The following is a 21,477-nucleotide window of genomic DNA, read 5'->3' on the forward strand; positions in this document are numbered from 1 at the left end:
CGGGGCGGGGCCGGGCGGGCTGGAGGGGGAGGGGCGGAGAGGGGCCCGGAGGCGGGGGCGGGGCGGGGCGGGGCGGGGCGGGGGCCGGAGCCGAGAGCGGCGGGGGAAGGGCGGCGAGGCGGGGCCGTGGGAAGAGCCTCCCCCCTCCCCCTCCCCGCACCCCTCTCCTCTCCCCACCCTTTGCTCTCTTCACCTTTCCCCCCTTCCTGCCCCTCCCCCTTGTGCCCTAGACATGGGGGGTTCGCCGGAGGTGGCGGGGCGCGACGGGTAGCGGGGGCGCAGCGGGGCGGGGTCGTGACTATTCCTGCCACCTGGGGTCACCCTCGCTCCGCCCAGAGGGGAGAGAGCTGGACCAGGGAACTGGTTGGAGGTCTTATGGGACCCAGGCCCCAATTCCTTGGGCTCACCTGTAAATTGGGGTCCCACCTGCCCCCTGGATCTGAGCCGGCTGGCAGGGAAGTTGTGTCCACTCTGGAGCCCCGGAGGGACCCAGCTGGGATCGCCCTAGCTGGACTCTTCCCTGCAGCTTCCCAGGAGAAAGCTGGGGCCAGTGGGGTGCGGCCCAGCTGAGTTGACCAGCCTGTGACATCAGATAAGTCACTAATAAACCCTCTGGCCTGTGTGCTCATCTGTGCAGCCGAACCAGAAAGTACTTAGCTCCTGGGCACCCTCGGGTCCACGGGTTAGTGCCCACAGCTCCCAGCAGTGCTGCGGAGCAGATGACCAGGTAACTAGGTTAACAGCGGAAATCAGAGCTGCCCCGAAATAGATCAGAAAGGCTAGGGCTCCCCATGTCTCTTTCAGGGTAAAAAGGGACAAGAACCCACCTCCCTCCCCAGTACTGGAGTGGGTAAGGAGCCCGTGGGTCACAGCACAGGACGCTGTGCCTCTGCCAGGGAGGCCTCACTTTGGTACCTGAAGGTGCAGCAGAAGTTGTTTGCAAAAAAACTATTAAAACCCCACCATTTAATTATTGTGTCTTCTGAGGTTCAGTGGAAACAGTTTATGGAGAACAAAAAACAAATAAACATGAAGGCATGAAAAATGTGGACCCAGATGTAGACTTTCGCACTTTCAGTGGGGGGTTTAAAATGGCTCCATTTAGTGGGTAAAAGAGGAAGCCTGTGTGAAAGAAATGAAAGCGAAGCTCTGGCAGGAGGAAGATAACCGTGAACAAGGCAGGCAGCGGAAAGCGTGGCCACCCCTCTGTGCCCACTGAGGTGAGAATGCTGACAGGTGACAGGTGTGTGCTGCAGACAGGCGGGGTCCGGGGGAGGGTTCGTGGACCATGCCTGGCTGCAGAATTTCTCCCAAGGGGAGCCCACGTGTTCAGGGACTGGACCCCTGCTCCCTGGAGCAGCAGCAGCAGGGACTGTGCTGGGACCTTGATCCCCACTTGACCTGCAGGGAGTGGCTCCACTGGGGAATCTGCCCTCCCAGCATGGAGAAGCCCCGCAGAGACCTGTGCAGGGGCAGGACAGGGGTCCAGGAAAGGCAGAACCTGCCAGCAGGGGCGGGAAAGGGGAGGCCAGGCTCCGGGAAGGAGGAGGGTTGATTTGAGAAGGACAGGAAATTAAACCCAAGGGAACTCCCTCACTCCAGTAACTTTTCTTCTCATAATTAGCCACAGGGACAGGAAGGGCTTGTCACTAGCAGTGCATTCGGGAGCGCTGAGTCGGGCTGCAGCAGGCTTTCCTTCTCAAAGGTGCCACAGTTAAAAAGGCCACAGAGGGCCCACAGGACGTCTCTTACATGGTTTGTTTGGTTGCTTGGTTGGTTTTTTTGGAGACCATGCCCCATTTCTCATGCTGGCATCAAAACCCTCTGATAACATCACACATTCTGTCAGACTGCCAGGGAGGCTGAGTTAAATATCATTTAATTGAGCGGTAAAGTCCAAAAGGAGCCTGCTCATGGGACCCCACCCTGAGGATCTCCTGCAGGAGGTGCACGCTGACGGCACTGCAGGTGCAGAAAAGGAGGGCACAGGCAGTGACCGCAGCCAGCCACAACCCGGCTTCACACATTCGTGCAGGGTGCAGGCTCAAACCCACAGGCCCACGGGCAGCGGGCACCACACGGGAACGTACTTTGCCAGGAAGCAAGGATTTCCACCTGATATCCTGAAAGGTGCCTCTGCCTGCACACCACAGATGGGCATGGGGCTGGCCCACAGGCCTCGGGACAGACAGACAAGAAGCCAGAACGTCTTCTCCCCATGAAAGCTTTCCACCTTGGCACACGGTAAACCAGTGCAGCAAAAATACAGAGGACAAAACCCCAAGATCTGTGTGCCTTCAGAAAAGGCGAGGGCGAATTCTCAAGTGGAGGCGATTCAAGAGGAAATTAATTCAGCCGAGACAAAGGCCCAGAGCAGCGCATCACAGGCTGCCGTTGGCGCCCGGCGTGTTAGGGCTGGGCAAGCCCTTTGTGCTGCACCAGCTTTCACAGCCACAGAAGCCCAGTGGGGCACCGCGAGATCACCGACACAAATGGGTTTCCCCACCAGGGCAGCAGGAGCAGAGACCTCAGGGACAACTCCTGCCGGGGTGTCACTACCTGCCAACGAGGGGATCCCACAGGAGGTGAGGCTGTGGGGATGGCCGGATGGACGCTGTGTATAGCACACCTGCGGACTCTGCACACGTGTCTGGGCTCCGCACACGGAGCGGGCGTATGGCCGCCCTGTGGATTCCATGAGCTGTGTGGCACTTACAGCGAGCTCGGTAGCAGGAACCCGGGAAGCGGTGGCACCCGTGCCCGTGACCCCAAAGGCTGGAATCCTTCCAGGGCATCTCCTTGTGGTCACTGTGTCCCATAAGCAGTTTAGGAAGGTTCATCTGCTTCCAAATTGTTCCAGTTTTTCAACTTAGTGTTTGAAACTTTACCGCTGGAGATGTTTGTGTGAAAGCGTCACTCTCACGAAAATGTCTGCATGGGAAAGAAAGGGGGTGACTGTATCTTAGGTGGGAAACACCTTTGTGCTTACCTTACGCAGCCAAGGAAGGGGTGACCGTGTCCTCCCACTTACAGAGAAAAGACCGCAAGGCCCCCTTGTAAACCTGCGGCCGCCCTGGTTTGTCTCAGAATCTGCCTTTCTGTGTTGGACACTCCGCAGGCAGACTCAGGCCTGGCCCCTCTGGGGTTCTGGGCGGCTGGAGGGAGCAGGACAGGGCTGCCCTGGCCTCCTCTAGCCCCCAAATCTGCACAGACCCTGCCTAGACAAGACAGCGGTCCTGCCCCTCCCTCACGCCCGCCCCAGAACGAAGGCACGGAGGTCTTGGCTCCACACTGTGCGGGCACCATCTGGTGTGCCTCGGGGTCCAGCAGCCTTGGGAGGAGCCCACCTGGACACACCCAAGCTCAGATCCCGCACCGGCCCACGCCTCCCCCATTCTCACTGCTCCAGGCGCACAGACGCTCCCATTCAGGTCCGCATGCAGCACCAGTGCTGCGGGGTCTCAGGCGGCCTGTGTGGTTGACGTTTGCTAAACACCCACAGAGCATCTGCACTTAATAAGATCTTTGGCACACGACAGCTGGGCCAGCGAGGAGGGCAAGCTTGAATCCCCTCGGGCTTCCCCCGGAGGCTCTGGCGGGCGGGGAGGCCCAGGCAGTGGGCAGGGTCACTGGGCACCTCGCTTTCTGGATGGTGCCTTCTGTCCTGAGAGCAAGGGGAGGTGGAGCGAGTGTGAGGGCTAGGCCTTCCGGCCCCAGTGCCACCCCGGGACCCGCCTGCTCTGCCCTTCCCTCTGGTCCCCACACCCTGCAAACTCACAGCAGTATCTGTTTTCCTGCTACAAGAGAAGAGACGGTGGTGGGGAAGATGGCTTCAGGGTGAGGAGCTGGAGAGGTGAAGGTAAGCCCACAGTAAGATGCTGAGAATCCAAGAGCGACAGGAAAGCATTTCGGCGGACATCCAGGGAGGCTGCAGGCCATTCACCGAGGGCGCTTCCCCAGCCCTGCCTGTGTGCTGCGCGCAAAAGGCGGCCCCTGACTTTGCGGTGTTCAGGAGCCAGGAAAACCCCCGTGGTTAGAATTCCAGCCTTGGAGGCAGGGCCTGCTCACCCCTCCCAGAGGGGTTTCCCAGGTGGCCCTGAGCCGAGACTCCGTGGGAAGCGTGGGAAGCGGGTGACTGGGCACAGAGAGGAGGTGTGGCCAGGCGGGACTTGGGCAGGCACCGGCCAGCAGGGACAGTCCAGGATTCACACAAAGGCCCCTCTCCGGGAGCCCCAGTGGAGCCGGGATCTCAGAAGCTGGAAGCTGGTGGCGTTGTGAAGCTGGTGTTTCCAGACAAGGCACAAGACTGCAGAGTATGACCCAGGCAGGGCCGGGGGCAGGGCCAGGGACTGAGAGGGCGAGGCCAGGGTCGGGACAAGGCCATGGCCTCAGAGGCCAAGGGGCATTATGGGGGCTCCGTGGCAGCACGCAAAATTCTGCCAGTGTTGGGAGGGGCAGGAGACAGGGAATTGCCCTCCACCTCAGACTGGGCAAAGCTGGGTCCGGCTGACATAGCCCTGGAGGCTGAAGGGCTTGGAGGAGCCTGGGGTTTGGTCAAGAGGAAGGGAGAAGTGGGCTGGAAGGGGGCGCCTAGACCCCAGGAACGAGGTGGCAGGCAGGGGCTTGGCAGAGATCAGTCAGGAGGAGCTAAGAGCAGGGACGAACCAGAAGATTGGGAAGCCCAGTCCTGAGTTTCCCTTTCTGTGCAGGCCCTGGCATCCAGGGGGGTCAGCACCCAGCACACCTGGTGTCTCTGCGGGGGGTGGCGGCCGGGTGAACAGCCAGGGAGGGCCCACAGCACTCACACTGGGCTCTTCACCTCCGTCCCACACAGAAGCACGCTGAGAAAGTGTTCTTACTACACTGTTTCTATTGGCAGAAAACGTACAGGCCACTTGTGTGATTTCATTTATGAAGAAACTGAAGCAGATTTTTATTCTTTATTGCAAGCAGATTCAGGTCTCTTGCTTAGATAATCTAGAGAAAAGTCCAATTAATATTATCAGGTCAGTTTATCTACAGAAATAAAAGTTAAAAACAGGAGCATACAAAATAAACTTTACAGAAATGTTATATTTGGTTTAATTCACAATTTAATTTTTCAAAGCAGATTAATGAATTAACAGTTAAATGTTACTGTGTGGAGGCTGATTTATGTTAAATGCACCTACTATGTTCAATAATTTAAAAATAAACTCCAGTATTTATGATGATGACAGCTATGGATATCATTCGTGTTAAGTACATTTTTGAAGACCTTCTTTTATTACATTACATAATGGATAGACATTTTAAATGGTAATGCAGACATTATAATTTTAAGTCAGACAGAATATATGCATATTAAAATTCTGTATACTTTGATAAGGTAAAAAATAAAGCTATATAAATTGATCTTTAGATTTTTTTCTGCAAAAGTAGAATCATACTTTCATGACACTTCTAACACATCCCCATCAAAGCTGCCTATAGACACAACATGAGAACCATTTTTGTTCAAGTTCACCCACCTTTAGCTAAAAATAAAAAAAAATCGCATTTGCCAACTGATATTTTTCCTGTTTTTAAAGTTACAAATGGGTAGCTTCCTAAAGAGATGTGGAATGCATGGACCTGCATATCAAGCTGTTGGACACTGAGTTGTCAAATAAATAACAGTAAGATTAAATAAAAGTGGTTGTATCATTCAACACGAGTCAGTGCAGAACACATGGACAGAGTGGTCTGAAGGAGGCTGGAGGTTTCCTGCTATGGCACTGGACCCCGGGCCGAGGCTCAATTCAGTGGAGTCCCAACGGCACATCTAAACAGGTGTTGAAACGCTCGGCAAGCCGAATGGTCACGTGCGGGAGAGGCTGGCCATGCCTGGCCTGCTCCCTCAAGGCTGTGTGGCCTGCTCGTTCGCCGCGTCTGCTCAGACACAGGCTGGGCTGACTGGGGCTTGAAGAGGCTGTGGCCCTGCCCCGCTGGCTTGTGGCGGAAGGCTGGCCATGCTCCCTGACGTGCCGGGGATGAGGTGTGGCGTTGCTGCAGCCAGCCCTGCTGTGGCCGCCTGGTTTAGGGCTGAGCCGAGGGGACGTTTCATCTTGTGGGGCCGGACCTCCCTGGGGGAAAGGGCCTTGTCCAGGATGCCAAGCGTGGCGCACAGAGCAGCTGTGTAAGTGAAGCTGCGGCTTCACCCCCAGGGCCTGCTCTGCAAAACCCAGACATTCTACCAGGAGGACTCTTCTTCGCACGGAGGCATGGGGCAGGGTCCAGGGAGCCCGATCTTCCCACGCCTGGCCAGAGGCCCCTCACAGGGCCCTCAGGAAGGAGGAAGAATGCGGTGTGGGACACCAGGCAGGGGTGCATGTGTGTGCATTCATGTGTGCACACGTGTTCATGTATGCAAACATGTGTGTATACATGCATTCATGAGTGCAGGAGCCTGCACGTCTGGGGGTGTGCACATGTGTAGGAGCTCACGTGTGCACACGTGGGAGCTTGCACGCGTTTGTAGTGAATGTACATGTGTGTATCCATGTGTACAGGTATAAAAGCTCATAGGTATTTCTGGTGTGCATAGGCATGTGAGACCAGCCCATAGGAGCTTGTCCATATGTGCTTAATATACATGCATGTATGTACTCACGCGTCCATGTACAGGAACTTAGCTTGTTTGTGGTGTGTGTGCATGCATGCATTCTGTGTGTAGGAGCTTTCATGTACCTGTGGTATGTGTACACCTATGCATGGATTGCCTATGTGTGTAGCTCACACATGCTTTTGTGGTGTCCGTACATGTGTGTGTATAAGTGTAGGAGCTCACACACACTGTGTACACATTTGTGTGCATGCATGCCTGTAGGAGCTTGCATACCTGTGTGTCCATGTGCATATGTATACATGTGTTCCTGTGTGCAAGCCTGCATGTGTGTACATGGCTGTGAGTGAAATGGAGCCAAAGCGAAGGGAACTCATGTGCAGCGGGCCTGCCTGTGCGTGTATGAGACAGACGATCTGTGGCAGGGACTGGGTGTGGAGCAGCAACCGTGTATCTGACCAACATGCCGAGTTACAAGTTGGTAATTCATTAACATGTGCAGCAGCGAATAAGATTTTTAAAACAAAGTGCTTAAAGTTGACATTACTTGCTTCAAAGTTAGTTTAAGGCAAGTAAATACTAACTAGTGTGAGGTGGAAACTGCCTGGAGTCACAGCTGCAACGTCAGTCACTGAGGGTCTTCCCATCCTTTCATTTCTCGTCTCATGCCGCTTGTCTAGTTCAAATTATCAGGCACATTCACTTAATAATTTCCCAAGCAATTTTAAAAAGATGTCTGGGAGTGTGTAAAAGTTTAGTGACTGTCACACTAAGACCTGTGGTCAGAGGTACGTGGTGACTATCTCGGCACAAGCAGAACTGGGCCCCAGCTTACTAACCCTTCATGTGAGAATCTTCTATTTTTAAGGCTGAAGGATGGAAATTAACAAAACATAGAAAGCAGATGAAACTGCAATGAATTGTAAAGAAAAAGCATAGCAAATCATCGTACCTTAAATATGCTGTTCAACTAATCACCGCCACCAGAAATACCAAGAAAGGGAAGAGGCATGTGTGGAGAATAAAATCAAACCTGGAAATTCACATTCATCAGAGACTGGAACATCTCCCCAGCATCTAAATGTAAAGTGGCCAAAATTTCATAAACTTAAAAAGGAAAGCTTTAAAAACATAGTTTTAAAATTAGACCATATGTTAAATAAATGAATAAAAGAGATATAAACAGCTATGAAAATACTTCAGTGCAAAGGCAATTTTAAGATTTCTAAAAAAATACATTACAAATAATTTGTTAACTGAACATACAGAGAACCTGTCTCCCTACAGGTATTACATTTATACCCATATTGGGTTCTTAAAAAGGGCTGTAAAAATGCACACACCATTGTCTGCGGGGTGGCGTGGGCAGGGCTGCCAAGCCAGGGCGGCCGCACACAGACCTCGGGGCGGGACGGCCCCTCGGGACAGGGCGCGTCCTCGGCGTTCTGTCGGCGGAAGCCAGCTGCTCACTATCCTAATCTTTGGTGTGGTGTCTGTGCCCTCAGTTCATCCCAGCCACCGTGTTCACTGTTCTTACCGTTGATTTATCCTCTAGTTCAAATAAATATTTTCTAGGTAAAAGATTATACAATCAAATGGTGAAATCTGAGCTTCCAAAAACGCCTACTGTGAAGCACCTCAGAACCGCCCTGGGCTTCCCCTGCCGCAGCCCCGTTTCCCGGCGCGGTGCGTGCGGGCGGGCGCGCGGGCGGCTCCTGTGTATCCCACGGTGCTTTCCCAAAAGGCAGCAGTTTCAGTGTCTGAAGTCTGAATTTCACACTGAAATGTCTTCTTTAAGGACCATTAAGGCTACGTAAAGGTTTCTAGAAATAGAAATGCCGGTACAGAGAGCAACAGGGACTTCCTATCACAGCAGCCGGGGGGTTGCTAACTCACTCAGAGCAGCGCTGAACAGAATCCTAAGAGGAAGGAGAGCCCTGCGTGGGGATGTGGGGACGCGGGAGGCAGAGCCCGGTGGGATTGACCCCCTTCCTGTGGGCTGCCCCCATCAGCCTGAGACAGGTTCTGGGGCATGAACACCACCTTGGTGGTCACCCCTCCATGGGGACAGAGGATATCTGCCCATCACAGCCAAGTATCTGTCCCCCTGTCCCTTGCAACCACGAAATCAACATTCTCCCATAAAAGTGGTGGGGGCAGGCTGACGGCTCCGTGCTCAGGCGCGTGGCCGACGGACATCCTGGCGCTTCTGCTGCAGGGCCGGGAGCTGCTGGCGTGGTCGTCCTCCCACGTGGCAGTTTTCTCCAGGAGGCTGCCGGTGATGGGAAGAGACCGCAGTTCAGTCAGCCTGACGCACAGGGCAGGCAGGCTCAGCCTTGCGTCGGTGGGGACGACAGTGTCTGAGTGACCTGGCCCTTCCCACAGCAAGAGGGTTGAGGGTTCTTGAGTAAAGGACGTGCTGACACAGCTTCACCTCGTCCTACGGAGGGCACTGGCGGCAGCCAGGCATGCAGGACACAACAGCGGGCAGCGTCCACACGTGGGCCACCACAGGTCCCTGGATGGCTCTTCTCTCCCAGTGACAGCAAAGGCTGATGACGGCAGGTGGGTGAAGACACAGGCCTCTTCCTGACAGCGCAGAGGGTGGGCTGGCAGAATGTCCCTTCTGAGTTGAGCTGAATGCCCAGAGGCCACCACTGTGGCTGAACCACCACAGCGCTAGTCCAGATGGCCAACAGCCACGCTTGAGGCAAGGCCTGTGGCCCCTCCTTGCCTGCTGGGGCCAGGAAGAGGCACAAGCACAGTCTCCACAGGCTTGGGGTCGCCCATCACACGAGCATTCCCACGAGGGACCCAGGGCGGCTGTGCCTCGGGCTGGAACTGCAGCAGTGATGGGAACAGCTGGGGGCGGGTGGGGGCTCCGCGGACACCTTCCCCTTCCAGACCGCGAGTGCCACCCGCTGAGGCCTGCAGCCGCTCCAGGCGGCCGAGGGACGGGTGCTCTGGTAGCCTGGGCTCTGCAGAGAGGCAAGATGGGTGAATTCTGAGTCTCGGTCCCAAGGCTGTGCACACCCATTCTGCTGAGAGAATGAGAGACACACCGTCAGTCTCGGGGATCCCCATGGGGCTGAGTCACTCTGGGACGCACTCGCGACCGTCACCTCCTGCAGGAACTGCTAGACTCAACTCAGGACATGGCCTCATCCTGAGGGCATGTCAGGTGGGATCCACCCCTCCGCCCTACCACCCCCAGAGAAGCCACACAGAGGCAAGGGGTCTCTGTGTAGGAACGAGCACCTCTCCCTTTTGGTACTAACAGAGTACCGTCCTCCCGTCCCACCATCCCATGGAAGAACCCAGGGGCCCCAGGGATACGGGCCATGGACAGGAAGCCTACGGGCCTCCTCCCTGTAGCTGGCATCCTGGGCAGTGACAGCTCAAATGCCGTCCCATACCCAGAGACCCTCGGACATAACAGCTCACTCACTGCCCCAGAGAGGGGAGGCCCCACCCCACAGGCCCCGGGCTGGTGTCGTGCTGGATGTGTCTGGCTTGTGTCCCCTCAGCTTGCTGCCTTGGGTGTCACCACACGGATGGGGCCTGCATGGCTTCTCACTGACAGCCCATCGGGGCCTGGAAGTGCACAGATGTGGGGAGCAGCAGGAGGCCGGCAGCATGCACCATCTGTTGGGGGGCCGTCCCCAGGTGAGCCGACTTTCAGACCAGGGGGCAGCGGTGGAAATGCCGGCAGGGGCAGGTGTCCTCACGGCCTCCACGGCTGTCAGACAGGTGACAAGCTATGTGCTCTGGCAGGCCTGCCTGGGTGCAGGTTCCACATGAATCATGCAATATCCACATGTGATTTCAAAGCAGGCTCCTTCCTGTGAGGCCTTTTAAGTGAAGCTGTTTCTCCCGAAAGACCAGGACGGTATCTGATGTTGCTGGGCCTGCTCAGGCTGCGTGGTGTGCACCTGGGGTGCGTGTACACCTGGGGTGCGGGTGCACCTGTGTGCGTGTACACCTGGGGTGCGGGTGCACCTGTGTGCGTGTACACCTGGGGTGCGTGTACACCTGTGTGTGTGTGTGTGCACAGCATGCTCCATGTGCAGTCAGCGTGCCCTCAGGCGTGCCACTTACCTGGGACAGCAAACGCATGTGTGTGTAAAGAGGGCTGCTCTTTTTCACTGTGAACCTTTGTTACCAAAGACAGCACAGCACAACACAGCAAAACTTTGGAGGAAAACAGATCTGAGTCACAACACACGGGCGGCACCGAGCGGCCGCACGTTACCTAGCGTGGAGCTAACTGCGCCGCGGCCGCCGCAGGAGATCCTTCAGGAGGGGCCCGTCGCTGCGCTGTGCGGCCTGGACCGGAGCCTTGTGCTTCGCGCCCCTCTGCAAGGCGAGGAAAGACACTGAGCGGTGCCACCCAACACGGGCCACGCGGGGCTACTGAGCTGCCACCCATGGGAACCAGGAGCACCCGGGCCTCTGCCTGCACCATCTGTGGGCCCCAGCAGGAAGAGGCTCTGAGCCCCTGTTAAAGTCTGCATGGGGCGTCATGGAGCTGCCAGGGCAAGGGCTCGGGGCCTCTCCGGGAAAACAGACGCTGTCCCAGCAGGGCCGCTCCCAGGGGGAGCCCAAGCCCAGAACGGAGGCAGCCTCCAGCTCAGGTACAGGTCACGGCACCTGTGGGAGGCAGAGGGTCTCAGTCCCTCAGCTGGAAGGTCCACGGGCACCTCTGGAATCCTGAAGCCACACATCTGGCCACATGCCCGTTTCCATGGCAGCCAGCCAGCCCCAGGAGCCGCTCTGCCAGGGCCCTGCGGCCGAGTGTCCCGAGGCCAACGTGCTCACAGAGCTCCACTGAGATCCTGCAGCCCAGGCTCAGTCTATTCAAAGAATAAGGGAAGCGCAGGAGCTGAAGAACCGCAGGTCCGAGTGGGCGAACGTCCGGGCGAGGAGAAGCAGGAAAGAGGCTAAGGCTGCCAGCCTTGCCAGGGACAGTGACGGAGAGGTGAACTGCAGACAGATCACAGAGGGGTGCCAGCGTGGACTTATATATGTGAGCTGCACATATATAACGCGTACACCTGATGCCCGCGAGGTTTTTCCTTCCCATAGGAACAGGTTAAAAGGCAGCCATCCTTCTGAAGTAGCGTATGCCCGCGTCAGGACTGCTGACATGTCTATTCCTCCAAAGTTTTGCGGAACGCGGGTGGTCTCAGCACCACAGCGTGTCCTGTGCGTGCTGGGCGCTTTGCGTTCAGGTGCGTGCCGGCCCTGCCTGCAGGGGCCACGCTGGGGCCCGAGGCCTCGCGGAGGCCAGGACAACCTCCGTGCCGTGGTCACTAAGAAGCGGGGCTCAGCTTCTGCACCTGCTCAGAAGCAAATCAGCTCCCAGCGAACTTCAGCGATAGTTAAACAATGTGTATTTTTATCCCAGAGTTGGTGTGATGTACTCAGTTTCTTTAGGGCCTCCTATGACTTATTAAAGTGCTCCTAGTGATTTCATCCTGAATGTTTTCAAGTATGAAAACGGCGAGATGAAATTCTGTAATTTAATCTAACAAATTCTGATGACACTAAATTAGAAAAATTTTGATTCCTATTAATTACTTGGACTTAAAAAAAGACCATGTTGCCAGTTAAAAATAGTGTTTAAAATATATAGAAGATGATATTATTAAAGGGAAAAAAAGCCTTTTTCTACTCTGGGCATTTTTCTAAGCTGCGTTTGGTAAAACAGTAATACCAGGTATGTATTTCCAAAGCATCCCTGATTCTGAGGCATGTGTGAACAAAGGGTGGGACGGGGGAGGATCCCCACTGGCGTTCCCACGGTGCCCCAAGCACACGGCGCAGGAGCACACGCTGAAAGACAGAAGGCGACCTGACGACGCGTGGCCCCTGCAGCCTGCACCCTGACGAGAGCTCTGACCACGGATGCCACCTCAGGAAAGTGGCATGCGAACACCTCTGCGTTGCCCAGAAGGGCCAGGGTGGCCATTTTTAAGGCGAATTATTAATAAAAGGCTTTTTAAAAAAACAATGAAGTCTTCATTTAAAGAAACTTAAAAAGGGAATTTGGTCAAACATTTGACACCAAACACTTCTGTCCCCGTCTCCAGCTTTGTGGCTCAGCCTGGGTCCCGTTTTCTGAATTATGCATGGGTCCTGAGCACACCATGTGACGCTAGCTGCCTCAGTCTTTCCAGCTGCAGAATGGGCACGGAAGTGGGTGCGTGAGGGAGGAGGCCTGGTGGTCCCTGCCCTGCAGGCTGCGGAGGGAAGGCTGTGCTGAGCTCAGGGCCTGGGTGACCACCCCTTCCTGCCTAGGGACCCCTCTGACACCTGTGTGAGGAGTCATATGGCCGGCTCTCACTGTCAGCTCTGTCCGAGCCTTCACGGGTGGGGTCTCGGGCTGTGTGGACAGACGCTGAGGGAGAAGCCCTGGTTACATGTGACTGATGGAAAACATAGCCCACCAGCAGTCTGAAGGTGAAGTGGTAGTGGGCTTCCTGGTGTGGGGCTGCTGTGCCTGGCGCCTGCGGACGCTGTGCTACAGCGTGTGGACTCGGGGCTCTGGGAGGGGTGGAGCCTGCTGCCCCAGGTCTACCGCCCCAAGCGCGCGGAAGGCAGGGAGTATCACCTTGTTCCGTCAGAAACTCAGGCTGCTGGAAGTCTGAGAAAGCATAAAGATGGTTGACTGCTCGACAGAAAGGCACTGGCTCTTAGTCTGAGTCCCGAGGTCAGTGGCCACACGCACAGGGGCGTGTGAACAAGGTGTGGGAGTTTAGGCAAAGCGGTCAGAAGACAGAAGAAAACAGGAAGGAGAGAGAAACAAGAGACAGAGTGGAGTTAGTCAGAGGCTCACCACCACATGCACGTTCGCCTGGCCACTCTGGACAGACACCGGTGCCCACGCTGTGACCTGCCAGCCCTCCACCCTTGGCTTCATGCCTCCTGCAGGTCCCTGCGTGGTTTTTCATCAGGGTTGCTGGGGCCCTTGTGGGATGCCGAGACCCACAGCAGAATAGGGGCTTCTAAACAAAGGGTGGGACAGGGAGGGTCCTGACTGGCATTCCCACAGTGCCCCGAGGCCCGCCCACCCTGGGGACGGGCCACAGAGCGGAAGGCCTGTGGTCAGATGTGTCCGGGGCACGGCTCTCAGCAGCCCTGACTCTGGAGGCTGCATGCGTACTGTCCGGAAGAGCCCAGAGTCCCGGGGAAGAGGCCCTCCTAACGCCCCGAGGTCATGTCCTGTGTGCTTGGGCATCTCTGACCAAGCACCACTGCATCCACGAGCGCCCTGGGGCCAGGTAGGGCTGAGACTCTCATAAACACCAAGCCACACTGCTGTGGCCACAGCTGGGGGCCCGGCGGACACCCCCAAGCTGTACCTGCTCACCCTTGGTGTCAGACACCAGCCCTGCTGCCTCCTCTGTGCCCGGTGTCCTCGTGACCTGCCTGACTGCCATGTCCCCATGTATGGGATGTGGTTATGACATGTGTCCCGTGCGCAGAGCCCTGCCATAACATGTGTGCCCGCTGTGAAGCCAAGGACCACGCTTCGAGAAAAGTGCCATTACAGGGCTGGGCAGTGGCTGCCTGGTGCAAGTCTCCCTGCAGCACTGGGGGCCATGGAGTCTCAGGCTGGGCCCCGGCTCCTGCCCCCGCTGGCTGGTCACAGGCAGGGCTCCCCTCCCTGCACAGAGGCCCGCGGTGGGACTGTCTCAGAGGAGCTGACACGTGCATCCTGTTGTATTTCTCCTGCCCCTGGTCCCCGAGGCCGTGGAGCTGTGCGTGGACATCTTCACTATGCTGAGAGGGGGTTTCCTCACTGTGAGCTTTGCTCGCTCTGATTTTACAAACCGTGGCAGGAGGCATGAAGGAGGGAGTGCCAGGAACTGCTGGCGTCGGTTTCAACATTTCAAACAGGCACCAATGACGGCTTTCAAGCCAGGATCCCATTCTGACTGCTGGAGGGGGGGTGGGTGGGACTGTGCCCCGAGGAGGGCGACCTGTCTTCCCTCCCATCTGGGAGCCGGGCCCCGGGTGTCTGGGCTGCAGGAGTCAGTCAGGGCTGGGGCCCCAGAATGCCCTTGCTCTCTGTCTTCCTCCCGCCTGCGCCGCTGTGTCTGTCCTGGGCAGCTTCACAGCCTGCAGGAGTGGCCACTGCCGGGGCCTCCCCACCGGGCTTCTGCCCTGCCCAGTCCAGGGCCCCACCTCACAGGGCAATTAGAAATTCTGGGGAATGGGCCAGGTGCGGTGGCTCATGCCTGTAATCCCAGCACTTTGGGAAGCTGAGGCAGGCAGATCACAAGGTCAAGAGATCAAGAACATCCTGGCCAACATAGTGAAACCCTGTCTCAACTAAAATACAAAAATTAGCTGGGTGTGGTGGTGCGAGCCTGTAGTCCCAGCTACTCAGGAGGCTGAGGCAGCGGAATTGCTTGGAGCTGGGAGGCGGAGGTTGCGGTGAGCCAAGATTGCACCACTGCACACCAGACTGGCGCCTGGCGAAAGAGCGGGACTCTGTCTTAAAAAAAAAAAAAAAAAAAAAGGGGGAATGCAACTTGAAAACCTGCATTGTTAACAGAGTCCTGTGACAGGTGCGGTGGCCCGCCGAGGGCAGGCAGGCTTCTTGTGACAGCAGCAGAAGACACGGTCACTGCCCCTGATTTAGGGTTGGGCTGTCCCTCAACTCCAGGCCTGAGCTTGAAGCAAGAGCCCAGTTGCTGCAAAGGATGGGGGGCCGGGGGCCGAGTCCTCACACCTGTCGAACCCTGCACCTGGGCGGGGGGCACTCAGCATCGTCACATCTTCCCAGGACCCAGAATTCTGCTTGTGGCTAAAACTTGGGAGTGTGGAAAATAAGCAGCTCCGCCAACACCAGCATTTCCTGGTATAAATGCTTCCATTTCCAGCCAAATTTACCCCCCTTAAAAATTATGTCATTCAACCTTTTAAAGTAATGATTAATCTTAAAAAATCTTGCATTTACATAAAATAATTTGCCTTCTGTATGAATCTTTTTCTCTTATCTGTGTCTTATTTCAGATGACTGTTGAGGCTGAAACATAAACATCAGTCATACCAAATTTCCCAGACGTTTAACATCATGCGTCACTGGGAATCTCATTAACGATACTTGGACAGACCATATTTTCATGAAACCCAAACTTTTCACGCTATCTGTCAAAACGGTCATCTCCCAGTCCTAAGGCCAGGGCACTGGGGCACCCCTGCCCCGGCTGGGGACGCTCCATACCTGGACTCTCTCTGTTGCCGTTGGCCACAGCTGCCGGCACAGGACCTTCTTGAGGACGTCGGGAAGGAGGCTGACGGTCACCAGCAGCACGATGGCCAGCCAGGCGGGCCCGCTGGACAGCATCTGGATAAACACGTAGTACATCCTCTGGTAGTTGAGGAACGGCCTGAGGGGCAGGGAAGAGAAGCCGCAGGTGAGGCCTGTACTCGTCGGGGACGGGGCCGTCTGTCCTGGGAGTTTGCACCTTCGTCAGTGAGAGTTGCTTGGCAAGCCATGTAGCCTGCTCTCAATGTATCATGTAAAAAATGAATGTGGAACCTCCCGGCAATGCTGGGCAAGAGGAACGAGAGGAGGAATTCTGTGACATCATTTCAAAGGGAAAACAGAAGTCTCTGAAGTTCAGTTTCACAGACGCAAAAAGAAGGGGACTGGAACGGGGGTGCTTTTCTATCCCGACGCCTCGGCCATCAGGTGGGAAGGCTGTGCTAGCGCTGGCCATCAAAACAGAGCGGGCAATGACGCCCTCCCCGGAAGGAGGGTAATTCAAAGAAGATGTCTTCGTCGGGCTCCTTGAGCTGGCAAGGTGGGACCGGGGGCCCCACAGCCAGCCCGAGCCCACAGAGCCACTTCTATCCGTGCCTCCCGGTAAGGATTCCCACTCGCCTTCCACGTCCCGGGCACCATGGACAGTGGCAGAGTCACAGAGACGGGGCCCACCCCAGGAGCACAGTGAGCAGGGGTGTGGACCACGGAGGGAAACAGGAGCACGCGCGGTGGGTGACAGGGGACGCGGAGCCACCGGCAGGGCTGGGACGGGGCTGCGGGCTCCCATGCGGTGCCGGTGGCGGGCAGGAGGATGGGTCTTGTCACCAAGAGGGGGTGATGTGGCGAGCTCCCAGCACATCAGTGTTTTAGGAAATGAAACAAGAGGCCGGGGGCTCTACCCGGGCGGACGCGCCGTGGCCCCTTGGCTCGGAGAGGTTCTGGGATGGGATCTTCTTACTCAGCCACAGCCTTCGGGGCTGCTGGAACGCGGGGCTCTCCGAGGCCGGGCGGCCTTCTCTGGGGCAGGCAGGCGACTGGAATCCTTGAAGCTCGGCTCTCAGCTCTGGGACTGTGTAATGCGAGCCGGGGCCACCAGGGGCCGCCGCCTGAACGGGAGAATCTGGAGGGACGCTTCCTGAGCTGACAATCCCGCCCAGGTCAGGGGTCCTGAGGGTTGCCCTGGCCCCAGGGCTGCAGAGGGCTGTGGCCGAGGCTGAGACTGGGATCCGGTCTGGGGCCACCACCCAGCGTCGTTTCCTGGCTTCCCATGACCGTCTCTGGACTGACCACCCTGCCTGCATCGCTCTCACCAGCTCAACACGCAGCCGCCCGACTCCGCTGGGCTCTGCCCACAGCCCTCCAATGACTCGACTGACCATGGCAGCCTCAAGCCAGGATCCCCACAGCCGGCGGGCCAGGAGGCTGCCCTGCCTGCTCTGCAGCCTGGTCCCGGCCCCTCTCTGCTGGCCACGGCTCCCACTGACTGAGGACCTCCCCCGCCCAGGCCTGCGCTCCTCCTGCTGGCCCCCGGGAGTCAGGCTGCCGTGGGCAAGGTCTGGCCCTGCCACGCACACGCCCGGACCCATGTCGTCTGCGGTGCGTGAGGATGGAGTGAGACGACACCTGTCGAACGCGAATGCCTGGCCGGCGCCTCGTCTGGGAGGCGGTGAGCAGCCGGGACGTGCTGCGGTGACGCTGCCCTTCTTCCGGGTTTCAGTTTAAACGATGACCTTTTCTGAGAAGCCATCTCTAGCCCTTCAGTCTGACACAGGTCCCCTGGTGCAGAATCCTGGTCTGGTCCTCCACAGAACTCACCACTCGCTGTTACCAGTTAGCATCTCTCTCCCGCAGGTGCAGGTCACAGGAGCAGGGACCAACCCCTGCTGTGTCTTGCCCCCAGGTGTATCCCAGGACCCCACATGACGCCCAGCACACAGTAGGTATTTAACAAACTTTGGCCCCAACCAGCAGCCTCGCTGGAAAATGCGTCTTCAACCCCTGATTAAAAAATAGTGCCAGACGACTGAGGTAGTAACACTCACGTGACAGGTACCAGATTATCAGTTATTTATCAGATATTTACCAGATCACTCCTCCCCAGAGAAGCGAGAAGACGACGTAGAACAGCAGTGACCCCCAGATGACAAAATGGTTGATCCAAGTCCAGTAGTGTGTGTCTAACGCAAGCTAAAAGGAAAAAAAAAGGCAGTGAGTAGTCAGGATTGGTGACAGGAGAGAGAGCTGGGGGTGACGAGAAACGAAACCAAACAGGAGACCCAGCCTTGGCGACTCAATACCCACATAAAACCGCCCAGGAAGTCACAACCACACCTCACACAGCCTGAGAGGGGGGCGTGGTGACGCCACAGTCCCGGATCCCGGAGAAAGGGCCGTGGGTCATTTCCCAGATGAGGGTGTGGGGGCCATGGATTAAGGTGTTTACATCACCACCGAAGAAAGTCACCTCAGATTAAGGTGTTGTTTATGTCACTACCTAAGAAGGTTACTTTTTAAAATGTATTTATTTGAGACAGAGTCTCTCTCTCGCCCAGGCTGGAATGCAGTGGTGCGATCTCAGCTCAGGCAATCTGTGCCTCCCGGGTTCAAGCGCTCTGCCTCAGCCTCCCAAGTCGCTGGATTACAGGCGTTCACCACCGCACCTGGCTAATTTTTGTATTTTTGGCAGAGACACGGCCATGTCGCCATGTTGGCCAGGCTGGTCTCGAACTCCTGACCTCAGGTGATCCACCTGCCTCGGCTTCCCAAAGTGCTAGGATTATAGGCGTAAGCCACTGTGTTTAGATTAGAAAGTTAGTTTAGATTCAGGTGTTGTTTATATCACTATCTGAAAAAATCACTTTAGGAATGTTTTGCTATCACTTTTTAAGACTCAGTCTGATAGGTTTTGAGATTTCACAGTGATACATTCTGTATAGAATTTCACTGGACTTAAAAAAGAGTGAAATTTTCCAAAATACATTAATTTGTTCCAATTAAAATGTATTTTGATGGCGCTGGGGGAAGGGCTGCTTGCCACTGAAAAGAATTCTAGCCTGAATTCTTTCACCAAGAGGCAGCGCTCCCCTGAGGTTTCCTTCGACATAGTTCTGGGGTTTACACACGGGGTGGCTGGTGTGCTGAGTGGCTGTGCATTACTTGTCTAAACAGCAGGATGAGGATGCCCAGGGGTGCTGCAGGAGTTGGCCTGGGCTGGGTTTAGGGTGGCTTCCAGCCTTAGTACGAAGTTCTAATTCAGAGAGCTCAGAGGGGTGAGGCCTGCACAGCAGTGACTGGCTGTGGCTGGGGGGTGGGGGGGGGGGGTGGAACGTGAGCATCAGAACTCTCAACTTTGGTGTGACTGACACCAGGGACTCCCTGTGGCTGGGGGGACGTGGGTGTGGGAGCACTGACCTTTAGTGTGACCGTGAACACCATCACAGTGAACACCAGCGTCCCAAACGTCCAGTTTCCAAATATCTGTTTGGGGAAAACAGTCCAAGTCATCTTGTTTTTATGTAAAGTTTTAGAAAATACATCTCATTTTTCTTGCTTGCTAACACTTCAAACCTCACAGATACAAGAACTATGTTTTCTTTTTATCATGTAAAACGAGATGCAACAGCCCCCCCCCCCCCCCCCGCTCCTGGGGCACAGCAGGACACCCCAGTCTGTGGCTCAGTGAGGGGCTCAGAGCCCACCTATCCGGAACTTTCTGCCTGCTCTTGACACCAGCCCTGCTCAAGGCTCTCAGCCATAACAGATGTCGGTTGGTCCCAACGTCTCAAACTAAGCTCAGAAACTCCCTCACGGCTGGCATTGAAACATCCACAATGCGAACGTGGGGGAACCTGAGGACCTGCGAACCTCCTTTTTCTGTTTTGTGCTTTATGTAGAAGAGACGGATGCCTGATGACCCAGCCACGCTGTGCAGGTTTCAGGAATAGTCTTGTACCTTTGTGTCTGTTCCCTTCTGAACTCAGCTCAGACTCCTGCCTGCTGTGGAAGAACAGCGGCTGGAATGTTCTGTGAGTGCATGATCAGGGAAAACAGCCGGGCACCCACGCAGAGGTGGAAGCTCCAGGGCTTCTCATTGGGGAACCTTCCTCGGGAAGGGAAGACAAGCAGGCAGGCAGGACAGAGCTGGACAGAGGCTGCCCTGCGTGTGGCCAGAACAGAGATCCGCCAGCAGCCACACCCAGGAGGCTGCGGAGGAGGGAAGGCCAGCGGGACCCACCAGCTGCCAGCTGGCAACACAGCAGGATGCAAAGGGCACCGAGGTTTGGGGAAGCACAGACACAGACAGACCCCTAAGGATGGCACAGCGGATCCCTGAGGACCACACGCCCAGCTCATGAGGATGGCACAGTGGACCCGAGGACCACACGCCTTGCTCATGAGGATGGCGCAGTGGACCCCTGAGGACCACATGCCTTGCTCATGAGGATGGCGCAGTGGACCCCTGAGGACCACACGCCTCTCTACCGCACGAGGCACAAGCCAAAAAAAGGGCCTGCTACCCAGGGCCCCTGGCTCGGTGAAAACCCTGACTGGAAACTTTATCCCACGAGAACTGCTTTCCTTCACTGTGGCCCATTTCTAGTTTGTGGGATTCTGTGAACTGCGCCTCTCAGGGAATTTTGTTTTCTAAAGAATTAAAAAGCTGTAATACACATGGCTTTTCTTCGGAATTCACTTGCAACCAAAACAGTCTGCCTATCACCACAGCCCCAACTCAGCTGGGGTGAGGGTGTGGGCTAAGTCCTCCCACGGCCAGATCCTAGACAACAGCGTTTGAACTTCTGTGGTGAACACCGGCCTCTTCCTCTGGGCTGGAAGCACAGGCCCAGTGTCACTCAGCTCTGCACACGCTGTGGTTCTTGGCCGGGGCAGCCTTGCACCCAGGGAGACGCCTGGCCGTGGCAGGGACATTTCCAGGGTGTGGGGTCTGCTAGCTTTGGATGGGGGTGAGGAGCTGCCGAGTCACAGGACAGTGGCCCGTGAGGAAGAACACCCGGCCCCAGTGTCCTCAGAGCCAGGGTGACAGGCCCGCTGCGCTCTTGCCAGAAAGTGCTCTCTCTTCGTGGCTTTGCTTCTGGGGCCGAAGACTTCCTGACTCTAGGAACAGTTGTGGTGGGCAGCAGCCTGTGAGCGCGGGCGGCCAGCGCGGTGCTGGAGGGCGAGAGGCTGCTGTGCTGCCACTGGAAGCCAAGGCTGTGGGCCAAACGGTGAGGGCAGCTTTGTGCCCAGACGGGCACACCCGCTGGACCTGGAGGAAAAGCCCCTCACGCTGCCCGGCCCTCCTCGTCCTCCCCGGGCCCCGCCTTGGCCGTCTCCACACAGGACTCTGAGAAAGCTGGAGGCAGCATGACACCAACTCGAGGGTGCCCCGTCAAGCAGTGTGTGCCACCGGCAGTGTCACAGGTGACAGCCACAGCTAACTCACACAGCCTCCGCACCTTCCCCGCTCCCTGCTGGGGGCCGTGATGCCGCCTCTCTGTGCTCCCTGCTGGGGCTCCTTGGGTCTGGGGGTCATGGCAGAGCTGGGACGGGCATCAGGCCTTCGGATGCCTGCCCTGCAGAGCGCGTGGGCCACAGCTGTAATCTCTACAGAAAG

The 21,477-nt window shown here is 56.5% G+C and overlaps 1 protein-coding gene across 14 annotated transcripts in view; it reads right to left on the reverse strand.

Annotated features, from left to right (window-relative positions):
- Positions 1 to 4,926: 4,926 nt before the first annotated feature.
- Positions 4,927 to 21,477, reverse strand: part of ATP11A (ATPase phospholipid transporting 11A) — a 179,768-nt gene continuing 163,217 nt past the window's right edge. For 3 of the 14 annotated variants that reach the window (XM_039473219.2, XM_074387437.1, XM_074387438.1), the window contains 4 exons: positions 19,275 to 19,340; positions 17,947 to 18,050; positions 15,819 to 15,984; positions 4,927 to 9,624 (listed from right to left, as the gene is read on the reverse strand). In XM_039473219.2, coding sequence (XP_039329153.2) covers positions 9,373 to 9,624; positions 15,819 to 15,984; positions 17,947 to 18,050; positions 19,275 to 19,340 — 588 coding nt within the window. In that variant the 3' untranslated portion in view covers positions 4,927 to 9,372. The other 11 variants (XM_039473221.2, XM_039473224.2, XM_039473222.2 and 8 more) reach the window with 11 other exon arrangements.

This window comes from Saimiri boliviensis, chromosome 16 (assembly GCF_048565385.1).
Source record: "Saimiri boliviensis isolate mSaiBol1 chromosome 16, mSaiBol1.pri, whole genome shotgun sequence".
Taxonomy (NCBI): Eukaryota; Metazoa; Chordata; class Mammalia; order Primates; family Cebidae; genus Saimiri; species Saimiri boliviensis.